At 51.0% G+C, this 13,287-nt stretch overlaps 1 protein-coding gene across 1 annotated transcript in view; it reads right to left on the bottom strand.

The window, feature by feature from the left end:
• LOC139370321 (plexin b2b) overlaps positions 1–13,287 on the bottom strand; it is a 181,968-nt gene that overhangs the window by 26,070 nt on the left and 142,611 nt on the right. The window contains exons 8-16 of the mRNA XM_071109728.1: positions 12,889–13,045; positions 11,040–11,151; positions 3,012–3,123; positions 2,707–2,808; positions 2,425–2,520; positions 1,949–2,036; positions 998–1,176; positions 499–647; positions 180–291 (exon numbers count right to left, since the gene is read on the bottom strand). Of these exons, the coding sequence (XP_070965829.1) occupies positions 180–291; positions 499–647; positions 998–1,176; positions 1,949–2,036; positions 2,425–2,520; positions 2,707–2,808; positions 3,012–3,123; positions 11,040–11,151; positions 12,889–13,045 (1,107 nt within the window). The remainder of the gene's footprint in view (positions 1–179; positions 292–498; positions 648–997; positions 1,177–1,948; positions 2,037–2,424; positions 2,521–2,706; positions 2,809–3,011; positions 3,124–11,039; positions 11,152–12,888; positions 13,046–13,287) is intronic.

Raw genomic sequence — 13,287 nt, 5'->3', positions numbered from 1 at the left:
CATGCCCTTCATGCGTACTGATAAAGGGGCTCTTTAATACAGCGTCTGCATAGCTGGCAAATTGAAAATAAAACAATGGCGATAACATAACCAAATCAGGTAGACACTTCATGAGTCCGCCCTCCCATCTAGAAGTGTAGGACTGTGATTGAAGTGAAGACATGCGGTAGGTTAGCTACCCGGTATGTGAAGAAAACGGAGGACGTTCCTCTCTTCCCTCCCTCCAGCTCCACCTCCACCGGCCCCCAGTTGGTGCTCAGCGGGTCCAAGGGGCCGATCTCGCACACCACACTAGAGACCCGGGAGGAAGGAAGACATTTTCGAGGGCTCGTGTACATTTGGGTAGGCCACAGTATACGACAGAACACACAACGCGCCACGGTACAACCCCTTCTGTCGCCCATCTACACACACTCAGAGGCTGCGGGTGTGTCCCGTGGAGCGCTGGTCTAAAACAGTGCACTATAAAGGGAATAGGGGGCCATTTGGTGTGTTTACCTGGTGGAGACGGCGTATCGGTCCTCCTGGTGTATGCAGGGGACCCCCACCACACTGACGGCCTTGATGTCATCCTTGTGGATGCCCAGGTTGGAGCCCTTGATGGTGACAGAGATGCCCCCCTTCACGGGTCCGTAGCGAGGGATGATCTGAGAGGGGGATTGGGGAACAGGTTTAAGATGGCAGGCTTAGAGGTACCCGGCCACTTTTGGATGAAAGTGTACACAGTCGTTTGCAGAGTAGCACCTTGAAATAAGACACAAACTCGTCTGTGAAAGACTGTGTTTGAGACTGTAGCCCAGCCTTTAGAATTGACAATTGATCAGAGGCGCCCCTTTCGCGTGTGGGCATTCGACAGCCATTGAACAGACCTCATTGTCAGTAGCTACTGGGGGATGAAATAAGACCAATCATCGAGGTGAACATCAAAATGTCTAGTCAGTCGGTGATAATCAATAGTCGATTTTGTTGCAGGTTCAAAGACAGGTGTGTTACTCACGTCAGTGATCTGTGGGTCAGGGCACTCGGTGTCCTGCGGGTCCTCTGTGGCCTGGTCAATACACAGCTTCTCATAGACGCACGACTTTCTCTTGGCGCACCACACGCAACTGTACTTAGGAGCAGCGTTCTTACACAGGCTGCAATCCTCCCGGCCCAGTGAGCAGTTATATAGGGTCACTGTGAAGGAAGAGGAGAGCCGTAGAATACTAGGGACTATTCTGTCATTTCATTTTGCATGACACTGGGCCATCAGTAGTACAACGGTGGTTTTGGACTAATTCACTTAGACGATGGCAAAGAGTATGTCAGTAAATGTGTCAATGTATTAATGTATCACCCCTATTGTCGTTTCATGTCCACACATCCCTCTGGGATGTTGTAAACAGCAGTGGTTTAAAGTATTTAAGTACAAAGTCGTTTTTTGGGGGTATCTGTACTTTACTTTAGTGTTTATATTTTTGACAGCTTCTACTTTTACTTCACTGCGTTCCTAAAGAAAATCATGTACTTTTTACTGCATACATTTTCCCTGACACCCACAAGTACTCGTTACATATTGAATGCTTAGCAATACAGGAAAATGGTCAAGAGAACATCCCTGGTCATCTACTGCCTCTGATCTGGCAGACTCACTAAACACACATGCTTCATTTGTAAATTATGTTATAAATTAAATAAATGATTATAAATGATTAAAAAAACAAGAAAAATGTGCTGTCTGGTTTGTTTAATATAATGAATGTGAAATGATTTATGCTTTTACTTTTGATACTTAAGTATATTTAAAACCAAATACTTCTAGATTTTTTTACTCAAGTAGTATTTTACTGGGTGACTTTCACTTTTACTTGAGTCATTTTCTATTAAGGCATCTTTACTTACAACGAGGACAATTGGGTACTTTTCCACCTCGGGTCAACACGGTTGGATATTTGCATGTACCACTTACCATTCAGTGTGCTGTCTATCTTCCTGCCCGTCTCTTTGTCCTTCACGTAGAACAGAACGTTGGTTTCCTGTGACTTGTCGAAGGAAAACTAGAGACGGGAACACAAACGACCTATTAATCCAGTGATTAATGACACATCTCCAAAATATGCCAGAGAAAAGTTATCTTCGTGACTTATACACTTTGGCAACCATTCAGAAACAGCAGAAGATGTGGGAATAAGTATCTGTACCGTTTCAAAGACGCTTTCCAATCACAGAAAACGCACAGTTTGAGGATATAAACAAACAAAAAAACAGTGGGTTTTTTTGTCCACGGGGGGGTGCTATAATATCAAACTGACTGACACAAACCAGGTAAAGTGACCATACATTACAACATCCCGACCAAGCAACACCTTATGAACCCTTCACCCCTTCAAGACAGAGTGAAAGCTACTATTGACAGGTGTGGGTCAATAAGCAGTACTGACGCACATTAAAACCGCTGAAACTGTAGAAGGGCCCGTCTTCAGACCTGACGTCCTCCTTCAAGTTCCTCATCAGCTCCGTGCCGATGGTGAATGTCCGGTCCTGCAGAGGAGGAGAGGGTTAGTTGTGTACATGCTCAGGAACAAAAAGGTTAAACTCAATGTGACTATGGTCGGATTCACCACTAACTAGTCCCCGCTGTTCTTCTGAACTTCCATAGATTCTAGGAGTGTCTAAATGTAAACCTAATATAACAGCATTATCAAATATTTAAAACATGTCATTTACCTGGTACACATCCAGATTGATGCCCTCGAAGCTGATGGTGGTTTTGAACCCGACAGGAATGAGCACAGGGTCAGGGTTTTCAAACTGGGGACACCTCGCTCCCTAAACAGAGACAAAAAATGAAATGCCAATGTCAGAAATGAACATGTCAGAGCAATTGCATTTTTGAACTTCGGTAGACAAACTCTCATCCAGACGGATCACTTGTCAGCTCTCTGACGGATCTGTTGACTTGCACATTGACATGCCATGCAAAGGCTCTAACGAACCGTAATGCATTTGAACCCGTTTAACGGAGCACCTACCTGTCTGTGTTTGATGATCTGAGGGCCCGACACTGTACCATCCACGTCCTGGCAGGTGTGGTCCTGTGTGTTCCACTGGCAGCCCCATGGACTGGCCACACACGACATACACCTAGGACACACGTCCACAGCCGGGAGGCGCACTCAATTAAAAAAACTGTGACAGTATTCCTGTAGCTGTACCCATGTTGTTGATGGTAAACATGTCTCTCCACCTTAAACAAAGCTCATTTATCACATGCTTTTCCTCCGGGTGAAAAAACAACACAGGAAGCAGCCACGGAAGAAAACACATATGTTGGAGATGGACTTGTATTTCTTGATGAATGAAAAAGGAAACTGAAGTCATTTCCTGCAGGTTGATAATAAAAAAAAAGTCAGAATGCAGGAGATGCATTCAATCCCAGTATCATGAATCACAGTTTACCCACAGGAGCAGAACCCTTCACCTTGTTCACATGCTGCTATTCCTTTCCATCAAAGTTGTCAGCACAATGAGCCCAGATAGTGAGGTAGAGAGAGTGGGGTAGAGAGAGTGGAATAGAGAGAGTGGAGTACAGAGAGTGAAGCAGAGAGAGTGGAATAGAGAGAGTGGTGTAGAGAGAGTGCAGTACAGAGAGTGGGGTAGAGAGAGTGGGGTAGAGAGAGTGGGGTAGAGAGAGTGCAGTACAGAGAGTGAGGTAGAGAGAGTGGGGTAGAGAGAGTGCAGTACAGAGAGTGGGGTAGAGAGAGTAGGGTAGAGAGAGTGCAGTACAGAGAGTTGGGTAGAGAGAGTGGGGTAGAGAGAGTGCAGTACAGAGAGTGGGGTAGAGAGAGTGGGGTAGAGAGAGTGGGGTAGAGAGAGTGCAGTACAGAGAGTGAGGTAGAGAGAGTGGGGTAGAGAGAGTGCAGTACAGAGAGTGGGGTAGAGAGAGTAGGGTAGAGAGAGTGCAGTACAGAGAGTTGGGTAGAGAGAGTGGGGTAGAGAGAGTGCAGTACAGAGAGTGGGGAAGAGAGAGTGGGGTAGAGAGAGTGCAGTACAGCGAGTGGGGTAGAGAGAGTGCAGTACAGAGAGTGGGGTATTGAGAGTGGAGTACAGAGAGTGGGGTAGAGAGAGTGGAGTAGAGAGAGTGGAGTAGAGAGAGTGGGGTAGAGAAAGTACAGTACAGAGAGTGGAGTACAGAGAGTGGGGTAGAGAGAGTGGGGGAGAGAGAGTGGGGGAGAGAGTGTGGGGTAGAGAGAGTGGGGTACAGAGAGTGGGTAGAGAGAGTGCAGTACAGAGAGTGGGGTAGAGAGAGTGGAGTAGAGAGAGTGGAGTAGAGAGAGTGGGGAAGAGAGAGTGGGGTAGAGAGTGTGCAGTACGGAGAGTGGGGTAGAGAGAGTGGAGTACAGAGAGTGGGGACGAGAGAGTGGAGTACAGAGAGTGGGGGAGAGAGAGTGGGGGAGAGAGTGTGGGGTAGAGAGAGTGGGGTACAGAGAGTGGGTAGAGAGAGTGCAGTACAGAGAGTGGGGTAGAGAGAGTGGAGTAGAGAGAGTGGGGTAGAGAGAGTGGGGTAGAGAGAGTGGGGTAGAGAGAGTGGGGTAGAGAGAGTGGAGTAGAGAGAGTGGGGTAGAGAGAGTGGGGTAGAGAGGGTGCAGTACAGAGAGTGGGATAGAGAGAGTGGGGTAGAGAGAGTGCAGTACAGAGAGTGAGGTAGAGAGAGTGGGGTAGAGAGAGAGTGGGGTAGAGAGAGTGCAGTACAGAGAGTGGGGTAGAGAGAGTGGGGTAGAGAGAGTGCAGTACAGAGAGTGGGGTAGAGAGAGTGCAGTACAGACAGTGGGGAAGAGAGAGTACAGTACAGAGAGTGAGGTAGAAAGAGTGGGGTAGAGAGAGTGGGGTAGAGAGAGTGCAGTACAGCGAGTGGGGTAGAGAGAGTAGAGTAGAGAGAGTGGGGTAGAGAGAGTGCAGTACAGAGAGTGGGGTTGAGAGAGTGGGGTAGAGAGAGTGCAGTACAGAGAGTGGGGTAGAGAGTGGGGTAGAGAGAGTGTGGTACAGAGAGTGGGGTAGAGAGAGTGGGGTAGAGAGAGTGCAGTACAGAGAGTGGGGTAGAGAGAGTGCAGTACAGAGAGTGGGGTAGAGAGAGTGGAGTAGAGAGAGTGGGGTAGAGAGAGTGGAGTAGAGAGAGTGCAGTACAGAGAGTGGGGTAGAGAGAGTGGAGTAGAGAGAGTGGAGTAGAGAGAGTGGGGTAGAGAGAGTGGGGTAGAGAGGGTGCAGTACAGAGAGTGGGATAGAGAGAGTGGGGTAGAGAGAGTGCAGTACAGAGAGTGAGGTAGAGAGAGTGGGGTAGAGAGAGAGTGGGGTAGAGAGAGTGCAGTACAGAGAGTGGGGTAGAGAGAGTGGGGTAGAGAGAGTGCAGTACAGAGAGTGGGGTAGAGAGAGTGCAGTACAGACAGTGGGGAAGAGAGAGTACAGTACAGAGAGTGAGGTAGAAAGAGTGGGGTAGAGAGAGTGGGGTAGAGAGAGTGCAGTACAGCGAGTGGGGTAGAGAGAGTAGAGTAGAGAGAGTGGGGTAGAGAGAGTGCAGTACAGAGAGTGGGGTTGAGAGAGTGGGGTAGAGAGAGTGTGGTACAGAGAGTGGGGTAGAGAGTGGGGTAGAGAGAGTGTGGTACAGAGAGTGGGGTAGAGAGAGTGGGGTAGAGAGAGTGCAGTACAGAGAGTGGGGTAGAGAGAGTGCAGTACAGAGAGTGGGGTAGAGAGAGTGGAGTAGAGAGAGTGGGGTAGAGAGAGTGGAGTAGAGAGAGTGCAGTACAGAGAGTGGGGTAGAGAGAGTGGAGTAGAGAGAGTGGAGTAGAGAGAGTGCAGCACAGAGATTGGGGTAGAGAGAATGAGGTACAGAGAGTGGGGTAGAGAGAGTGCAGTACAGAGAGTGGGGTAGAGAGAGTGGTGTAGAGAGAGTGGGGTAGAGAGAGTGCAGTACAGAGAGTGGGGTAGAGAGAGTGGAGTAGAGAGAGTGGGGTAGAGAGAGTGGAGTAGAGAGAGTGCAGTACAGAGAGTGGGGTAGAGAGAGTGGAGTAGAGAGAGTGGAGTAGAGAGAGTGCAGCACAGAGATTGGGGTAGAGAGAGTGCGGTACAGAGAGTGGGGTAGAGAGAGTGCAGTACAGAGAGTAGGGTAGAGAGAGTGGAGTAGAGAGAGTGGGGTAGAGAGAGTGCAGTACAGAGAGTAGGGTAGAGAGAGTGGGGTAGAGAGAGTGCGGTACAGAGAGTGGGGTAGAGAGAGTGCAGTACAGAGAGTAGGGTAGAGAGAGTGCGGTACAGAGAGTGGGGTAGAGAGAGTGCAGTACAGAGAGTGGGGTAGGGAGAGTGCAGTACAGAGAGTGGGGTATTGAGAGTGGAGTACAGAGAGTGGGGTAGAGAGAGTGGAGTAGAGAGAGTGGAGTAGAGAGAGTGGGGTAGAGAAAGTACAGTACAGAGAGTGGAGTACAGAGAGTGGGGTAGAGAGAGTGGGGGAGAGAGAGTGGGGGAGAGAGTGTGGGGTAGAGAGAGTGGGGTACAGAGAGTGGGTAGAGAGAGTGCAGTACAGAGAGTGGGGTAGAGAGAGTGGAGTAGAGAGAGTGGAGTAGAGAGAGTGGGGAAGAGAGAGTGGGGTAGAGAGTGTGCAGTACGGAGAGTGGGGTAGAGAGAGTGGAGTACAGAGAGTGGGGACGAGAGAGTGGAGTACAGAGAGTGGGGGAGAGAGAGTTGGGGAGAGAGTGTGGGGTAGAGAGAGTGGGGTACAGAGAGTGGGTAGAGAGAGTGCAGTACAGAGAGTGGGGTAGAGAGAGTGGAGTAGAGAGAGTGGGGTAGAGAGAGTGGGGTAGAGAGAGTGGGGTAGAGAGAGTGGGGTAGAGAGAGTGGTGTAGAGAGAGTGGGGTAGAGAGAGTGGGGTAGAGAGGGTGCAGTACAGAGAGTGGGATAGAGAGAGTGGGGTAGAGAGAGTGCAGTACAGAGAGTGAGGTAGAGAGAGTGGGGTAGAGAGAGAGTGGGGTAGAGAGAGTGCAGTACAGAGAGTGGGGTAGAGAGAGTGGGGTAGAGAGAGTGCAGTACAGAGAGTGGGGTAGAGAGAGTGCAGTACAGACAGTGGGGAAGAGAGAGTACAGTACAGAGAGTGAGGTAGAAAGAGTGGGGTAGAGAGAGTGGGGTAGAGAGAGTTCAGTACAGCGAGTGGGGTAGAGAGAGTAGAGTAGAGAGAGTGGGGTAGAGAGAGTGCAGTACAGAGAGTGGGGTTGAGAGAGTGGGGTAGAGAGAGTGCAGTACAGAGAGTGGGGTAGAGAGTGGGGTAGAGAGAGTGCGGTACAGAGAGTGGGGTAGAGAGAGTGGGGTAGAGAGAGTGCAGTACAGAGAGTGGGGTAGAGAGAGTGCAGTACAGAGAGTGGGGTAGAGAGAGTGGAGTAGAGAGAGTGGGGTAGAGAGAGTGGAGTAGAGAGAGTGCAGTACAGAGAGTGGGGTAGAGAGAGTGGAGTAGAGAGAGTGGAGTAGAGAGAGTGCAGCACAGAGATTGGGGTAGAGAGAATGAGGTACAGAGAGTGGGGTAGAGAGAGTGCAGTACAGAGAGTGGGGTAGAGAGAGTGGTGTAGAGAGAGTGCAGTACAGAGATTGGGGTAGAGAGAGTGCGGTACAGAGAGTCGGGTAGAGAGAGTGCAGTACAGAGAGTGGAGTAGAGAGAGTGGAGTAGAGAGAGTGGGGTAGAGAGAGTGCAGTACAGAGATTGGGGTAGAGAGAGTGCGGTACAGAGAGTGGGGTAGAGAGAGTGCAGTACAGAGAGTAGGGTAGAGAGAGTGGAGTAGAGAGAGTGGGGTAGAGAGAGTGCAGTACAGAGAGTAGGGTAGAGAGAGTGGGCTAGAGAGAGTGCGGTACAGAGAGTGGGGTAGAGAGAGTGCAGTACAGAGAGTAGGGTAGAGAGAGTGCGGTACAGAGAGTGGGGTAGAGAGAGTGCAGTACAGAGAGTGGGGTAGAGAGAGTGCAGTACAGAGAGTGGGGTATTGAGAGTGGAGTACAGAGAGTGGGGTAGAGAGAGTGGAGTAGAGAGAGTGGAGTAGAGAGAGTGGGGTAGAGAAAGTACAGTACAGAGAGTGGAGTACAGAGAGTGGGGTAGAGAGAGTGGGGGAGAGAGAGTGGGGGAGAGAGTGTGGGGTAGAGAGAGTGGGGTACAGAGAGTGGGTAGAGAGAGTGCAGTACAGAGAGTGGGGTAGAGAGAGTGGAGTAGAGAGAGTGGGGAAGAGAGAGTGGGGTAGAGAGTGTGCAGTACGGAGAGTGGGGTAGAGAGAGTGGAGTACAGAGAGTGGGGACGAGAGAGTGGAGTACAGAGAGTGGGGGAGAGAGAGTGGGGGAGAGAGTGTGGGGTAGAGAGAGTGGGGTACAGAGAGTGGGTAGAGAGAGTGCAGTACAGAGAGTGGGGTAGAGAGAGTGGAGTAGAGAGAGTGGGGTAGAGAGAGTGGGGTAGAGAGAGTGGAGTACAGAGAGTGGGGTAGAGAGAGTGGAGTAGAGAGAGTGGGGTAGAGAGAGTGGGGTAGAGAGGGTGCAGTACAGAGAGTGGGATAGAGAGAGTGGGGTAGAGAGAGTGCAGTACAGAGAGTGAGGTAGAGAGAGTGGGGTAGAGAGAGAGTGGGGTAGAGAGAGTGCAGTACAGAGAGTGGGGTAGAGAGAGTGGGGTAGAGAGAGTGCAGTACAGAGAGTGGGGTAGAGAGAGTGCAGTACAGACAGTGGGGAAGAGAGAGTACAGTACAGAGAGTGAGGTAGAAAGAGTGGGGTAGAGAGAGTGGGGTAGAGAGAGTGCAGTACAGCGAGTGGGGTAGAGAGAGTAGAGTAGAGAGAGTGGGGTAGAGAGAGTGCAGTACAGAGAGTGGGGTTGAGAGAGTGGGGTAGAGAGAGTGCAGTACAGAGAGTGGGGTAGAGAGTGGGGTAGAGAGAGTGCGGTACAGAGAGTGGGGTAGAGAGAGTGGGGTAGAGAGAGTGCAGTACAGAGAGTGGGGTAGAGAGAGTGCAGTACAGAGAGTGGGGTAGAGAGAGTGGAGTAGAGAGAGTGGGGTAGAGAGAGTGGAGTAGAGAGAGTGCAGTACAGAGAGTGGGGTAGAGAGAGTGGAGTAGAGAGAGTGGAGTAGAGAGAGTGCAGCACAGAGATTGGGGTAGAGAGAGTGCGGTACAGAGAGTGGGGTAGAGAGAGTGCAGTACAGAGAGTAGGGTAGAGAGAGTGGAGTAGAGAGAGTGGGGTAGAGAGAGTGCAGTACAGAGAGTAGGGTAGAGAGAGTGGGGTAGAGAGAGTGCGGTACAGAGAGTGGGGTAGAGAGAGTGCAGTACAGAGAGTAGGGTAGAGAGAGTGCGGTACAGGGAGTGGGATAGAGAGAGTGCAGTACAGAGAGTAGGGTAGAGAGAGTGGGGTAGAGAGAGTGCAGTACAGAGAGTGGGGTAGAGAGAGTGCAGTACAGAGAGTAGGGTAGAGAGAGTGGGGTAGAGAGAGTGCAGTACAGAGAGTAGGGTAGAGAGAGTGCAGTACAGAGAGTAGGGTAGAGAGAGTGCAGTACAGAGAGTAGGGTAGAGAGAGTGCAGTACAGAGAGTAGGGTAGAGAGAGTGGAGTAGAGAGAGTGGGGTAGAGAGAGTGCAGTACAGAGAGTAGGGTAGAGAGAGTGGGGTAGAGAGAGTGCGGTACAGAGAGTGGGGTAGAGAGAGTGCAGTACAGAGAGTAGGGTAGAGAGAGTGCGGTACAGGGAGTGGGGTAGAGAGAGTGCAGTACAGAGAGTAGGGTAGAGAGAGTGGGGTAGAGAGAGTGCAGTACAGAGAGTGGGGTAGAGAGAGTGCAGTACAGAGAGTAGGGTAGAGAGAGTGGGGTAGAGAGAGTGCAGTACAGAGAGTAGGGTAGAGAGAGTGCAGTACAGAGAGTAGGGTAGAGAGAGTGCAGTACAGAGAGTAGGGTAGAGAGAGTGGGGTAGAGAGAGTGCGGTACAGAGAGTGGGGTAGAGAGAGTGCAGTACAGAGAGTAGGGTAGAGAGAGTGGAGTAGAGAGAGTGGGGTAGAGAGAGTGCAGTACAGAGAGTAGGGTAGAGAGAGTGGGGTAGAGAGAGTGCGGTACAGAGAGTGGGGTAGAGAGAGTGCAGTACAGAGAGTAGGGTAGAGAGAGTGCGGTACAGGGAGTGGGATAGAGAGAGTGCAGTACAGAGAGTAGGGTAGAGAGAGTGGGGTAGAGAGAGTGCAGTACAGAGAGTGGGGTAGAGAGAGTGCAGTACAGAGAGTAGGGTAGAGAGAGTGGGGTAGAGAGAGTGCAGTACAGAGAGTAGGGTAGAGAGAGTGCAGTACAGAGAGTAGGGTAGAGAGAGTGCAGTACAGAGAGTAGGGTAGAGAGAGTGGGGTAGAGAGAGTGCAGTACAGAGAGTTAACTCACGGTGTAGGGTACAGAGAGTGGGGTAGAGAGAGTGCAGTACAGAGAGTGGGGTAGAGAGAGTGGTGTAGAGAGAGTGCAGTACAGAGATTGGGGTAGAGAGAGTGCGGTACAGAGAGTCGGGTAGAGAGAGTGCAGTACAGAGAGTGGAGTAGAGAGAGTGGAGTAGAGAGAGTGGGGTAGAGAGAGTGCAGTACAGAGATTGGGGTAGAGAGAGTGCGGTACAGAGAGTGGGGTAGAGAGAGTGCAGTACAGAGAGTAGGGTAGAGAGAGTGGAGTAGAGAGAGTAGGGTAGAGAGAGTGCAGTACAGAGAGTAGGGTAGAGAGAGTGGGGTAGAGAGAGTGCGGTACAGAGAGTGGGGTAGAGAGAGTGCAGTACAGAGAGTAGGGTAGAGAGAGTGCGGTACAGGGAGTGGGATAGAGAGAGTGCAGTACAGAGAGTAGGGTAGAGAGAGTGGGGTAGAGAGAGTGCAGTACAGAGAGTGGGGTAGAGAGAGTGCAGTACAGAGAGTAGGGTAGAGAGAGTGGGGTAGAGAGAGTGCAGTACAGAGAGTAGGGTAGAGAGAGTGCAGTACAGAGAGTAGGGTAGAGAGAGTGCAGTACAGAGAGTAGGGTAGAGAGAGTGGGGTAGAGAGAGTGCAGTACAGAGAGTTAACTCACGGTGTGTTTTCTGCTTTCCTCACAGTGGCTGAACAGTTGTAGAACTTGAACTCCCTGGTGGCCAGCTCCACCGACTCGTTCACAAAGATCTTAATGGGTACCGCCACGAAATCTACGGGCGCAGAGAGGCACAAAGAAGAGCAGAGAGGAACAGAGAGGAGCAGAGAGGAGCAGAGAGGCACAAAGAGGAGCAGATAATAACAGAGAGGAGCAGAGAGGAAAAGACAGGAGCAGAGAGAAACAGACAGGAGCAGAGAGGGGCAGAGAGGCACAAAGAGGAGCAGAGAGGAACAGACAGGAGCAGAGAGGAACAGACAGGAGCAGAGAGGAACAGACAGGAGCAGAGAGAAACAGACAGGAGCAGAGAGGGGCAGAGAGGCACAAAGAGGAGCAGAGAGGAACAGACAGGAGCAGAGAGGAACAGACAGGAGCAGAGAGGAACAGACAGGAGCAGAGAGGAACAGACAGGAGCAAAGAGGAACAGATAGGCACAAAGAGGAGCAGAGAGGAACAGACAGGAGCAGAAAGGAGCAGAGAGGAACAGACAGGAGCAGAGAGGAACAGACAGGAGCAGAGAGGAACAGATAGGCACAAAGAGGAGCAGAGAGGAACAGGCAGGATCAGGGAGGAGCAGAGAGGAACAGACAGGAGCAGGGAGGAACAGACAGGAGCAGAGAGGAACAGACAGGAGCAGGGAGGAGCAGAGAGGTACAGACATGAGCAGAGAGGAGCAGAGAGGCACAAAGAGGAGCAGAGGGGAGCAGAGAGGAACAGACAGGAGCAGAGAGGAACAGACAGGAGCAGAGAGGAGCAGAGAGGCACAAAGAGGAGCAGAGAGGAACAGACACGAGCAGAGAGGAGCAGAGAGGAACAGACAGGAGCAGAGGAACCAACAGGAGCAGAGAGGAATAGAGAGGAACAGACAGGAGCAGAGAGGAACAGACAGGAACAGACAGGAGCAGAGAGGAACAGAGAGGAGCAGAGAGGAACAGAGAGGAACAGAGAGGAACAGACAGGAGCAGACAGGAACAGAGAGGAGCAGAGAGGAACAGAGAGGAACAGACGGGAGCAGAGAGGCACAAAGAGGGGCCGAGAGGAACAGACAGGAGCAGAGAGGCACAAAGAGGAGCAGAGAGGAACAGACAAGAGCAGAGAGGAGCAGAGAGGAACAGACAGGAGCAGAGAGGAACAGACAGGAGCAGACAGGAGCAGAGAGGAACAGACAGGAGCAGACAGGAGCAGAGGCACAAAGAGGAGCAGAGAGGATCAGACAGGAGCAGAGAGGAGCAGACAGGAGCAGAGAGGAACAGACAGGAGCAGAGAGGAACAGACAGGAGCAGACAGGAGCAGAGAGGAACAGAGAGGAGCAGAGAGGAACAGACAGGAGCAGAGAGGAGCAGACAGGAGCAGAGAGGAACAGACAGGAGCAGAGAGGAACAGACAGGAGCAGAGAGGAACAGAGAGGAGCAGAGTGTCCTTGTGATTGGTGAAGATACAGGTTGCTGTGATATCCACATAACATACAGAGCTCAGTGAGATATAGCTATATAGGGCCAGGAGTATTTCCTGACTACATGACCTGACAAGGAAATACTCCATGGTCCATAGGTAGTTACAGCCAACACTCTTAGAAAAAATGGTTCCTCTGTGGAAAGGGTTCTTGATGAAACTCAAAAGGGTTCTACCTAGAACCAAAAATAGTTATTCAAGGGGTTCTCCTATGGGGACAGACGAAGAACCCTTTTAGGTTCTAGATAGCACCCTTTTGTCTCTGAGTGTAAACCCAGGGCCCTGAGTTTTCCCGGTCAGGAAAAACTCCTGATCCGTACTACAGTGAGTGTGGTCCTACCCTGGTGTTCAGGTGTGGATGGTAAAGAGACAGGGTTGGGCAGGGCACAGGTGACCTGGCCAGAGGCCATGGTAGCCTCACTCATAAAGGAGGGAAACACACAGTGCAGACGGTCTGCCTGCCCGACGGAGGGGAGGGAGGGCACGTTGATCTCCACCTGAGAGAGAGAGACACGGGAGAGAGAAATGAAGGAAAACCGAGAGGGAGAGAAACAGAGAGAGAGAAAAGAGAGAGAGAGAGAGAGAGAAAGGAAGGAAAACCGAGAGGGAGAGAAACAGAGAGAGAGAAAGGAGAGAGAGAGAGAGAGAGAGCAAGGAATGAAAACAGAGAAAGAGAGAGAAACAGAGAGATAAACAGAGAGAGAGAGGGGAGAGAGAGAAAGGAAGGAAAACAGAGAAA

The sequence above is a fragment of the Oncorhynchus clarkii genome, chromosome 2, assembly GCF_045791955.1.
Source record: "Oncorhynchus clarkii lewisi isolate Uvic-CL-2024 chromosome 2, UVic_Ocla_1.0, whole genome shotgun sequence".
Classification (NCBI taxonomy): Eukaryota; Metazoa; Chordata; class Actinopteri; order Salmoniformes; family Salmonidae; genus Oncorhynchus; species Oncorhynchus clarkii.
Note: the sequence above shows the minus strand (reverse complement) of the source record. Positions and strands in the feature narration are given on the sequence as shown.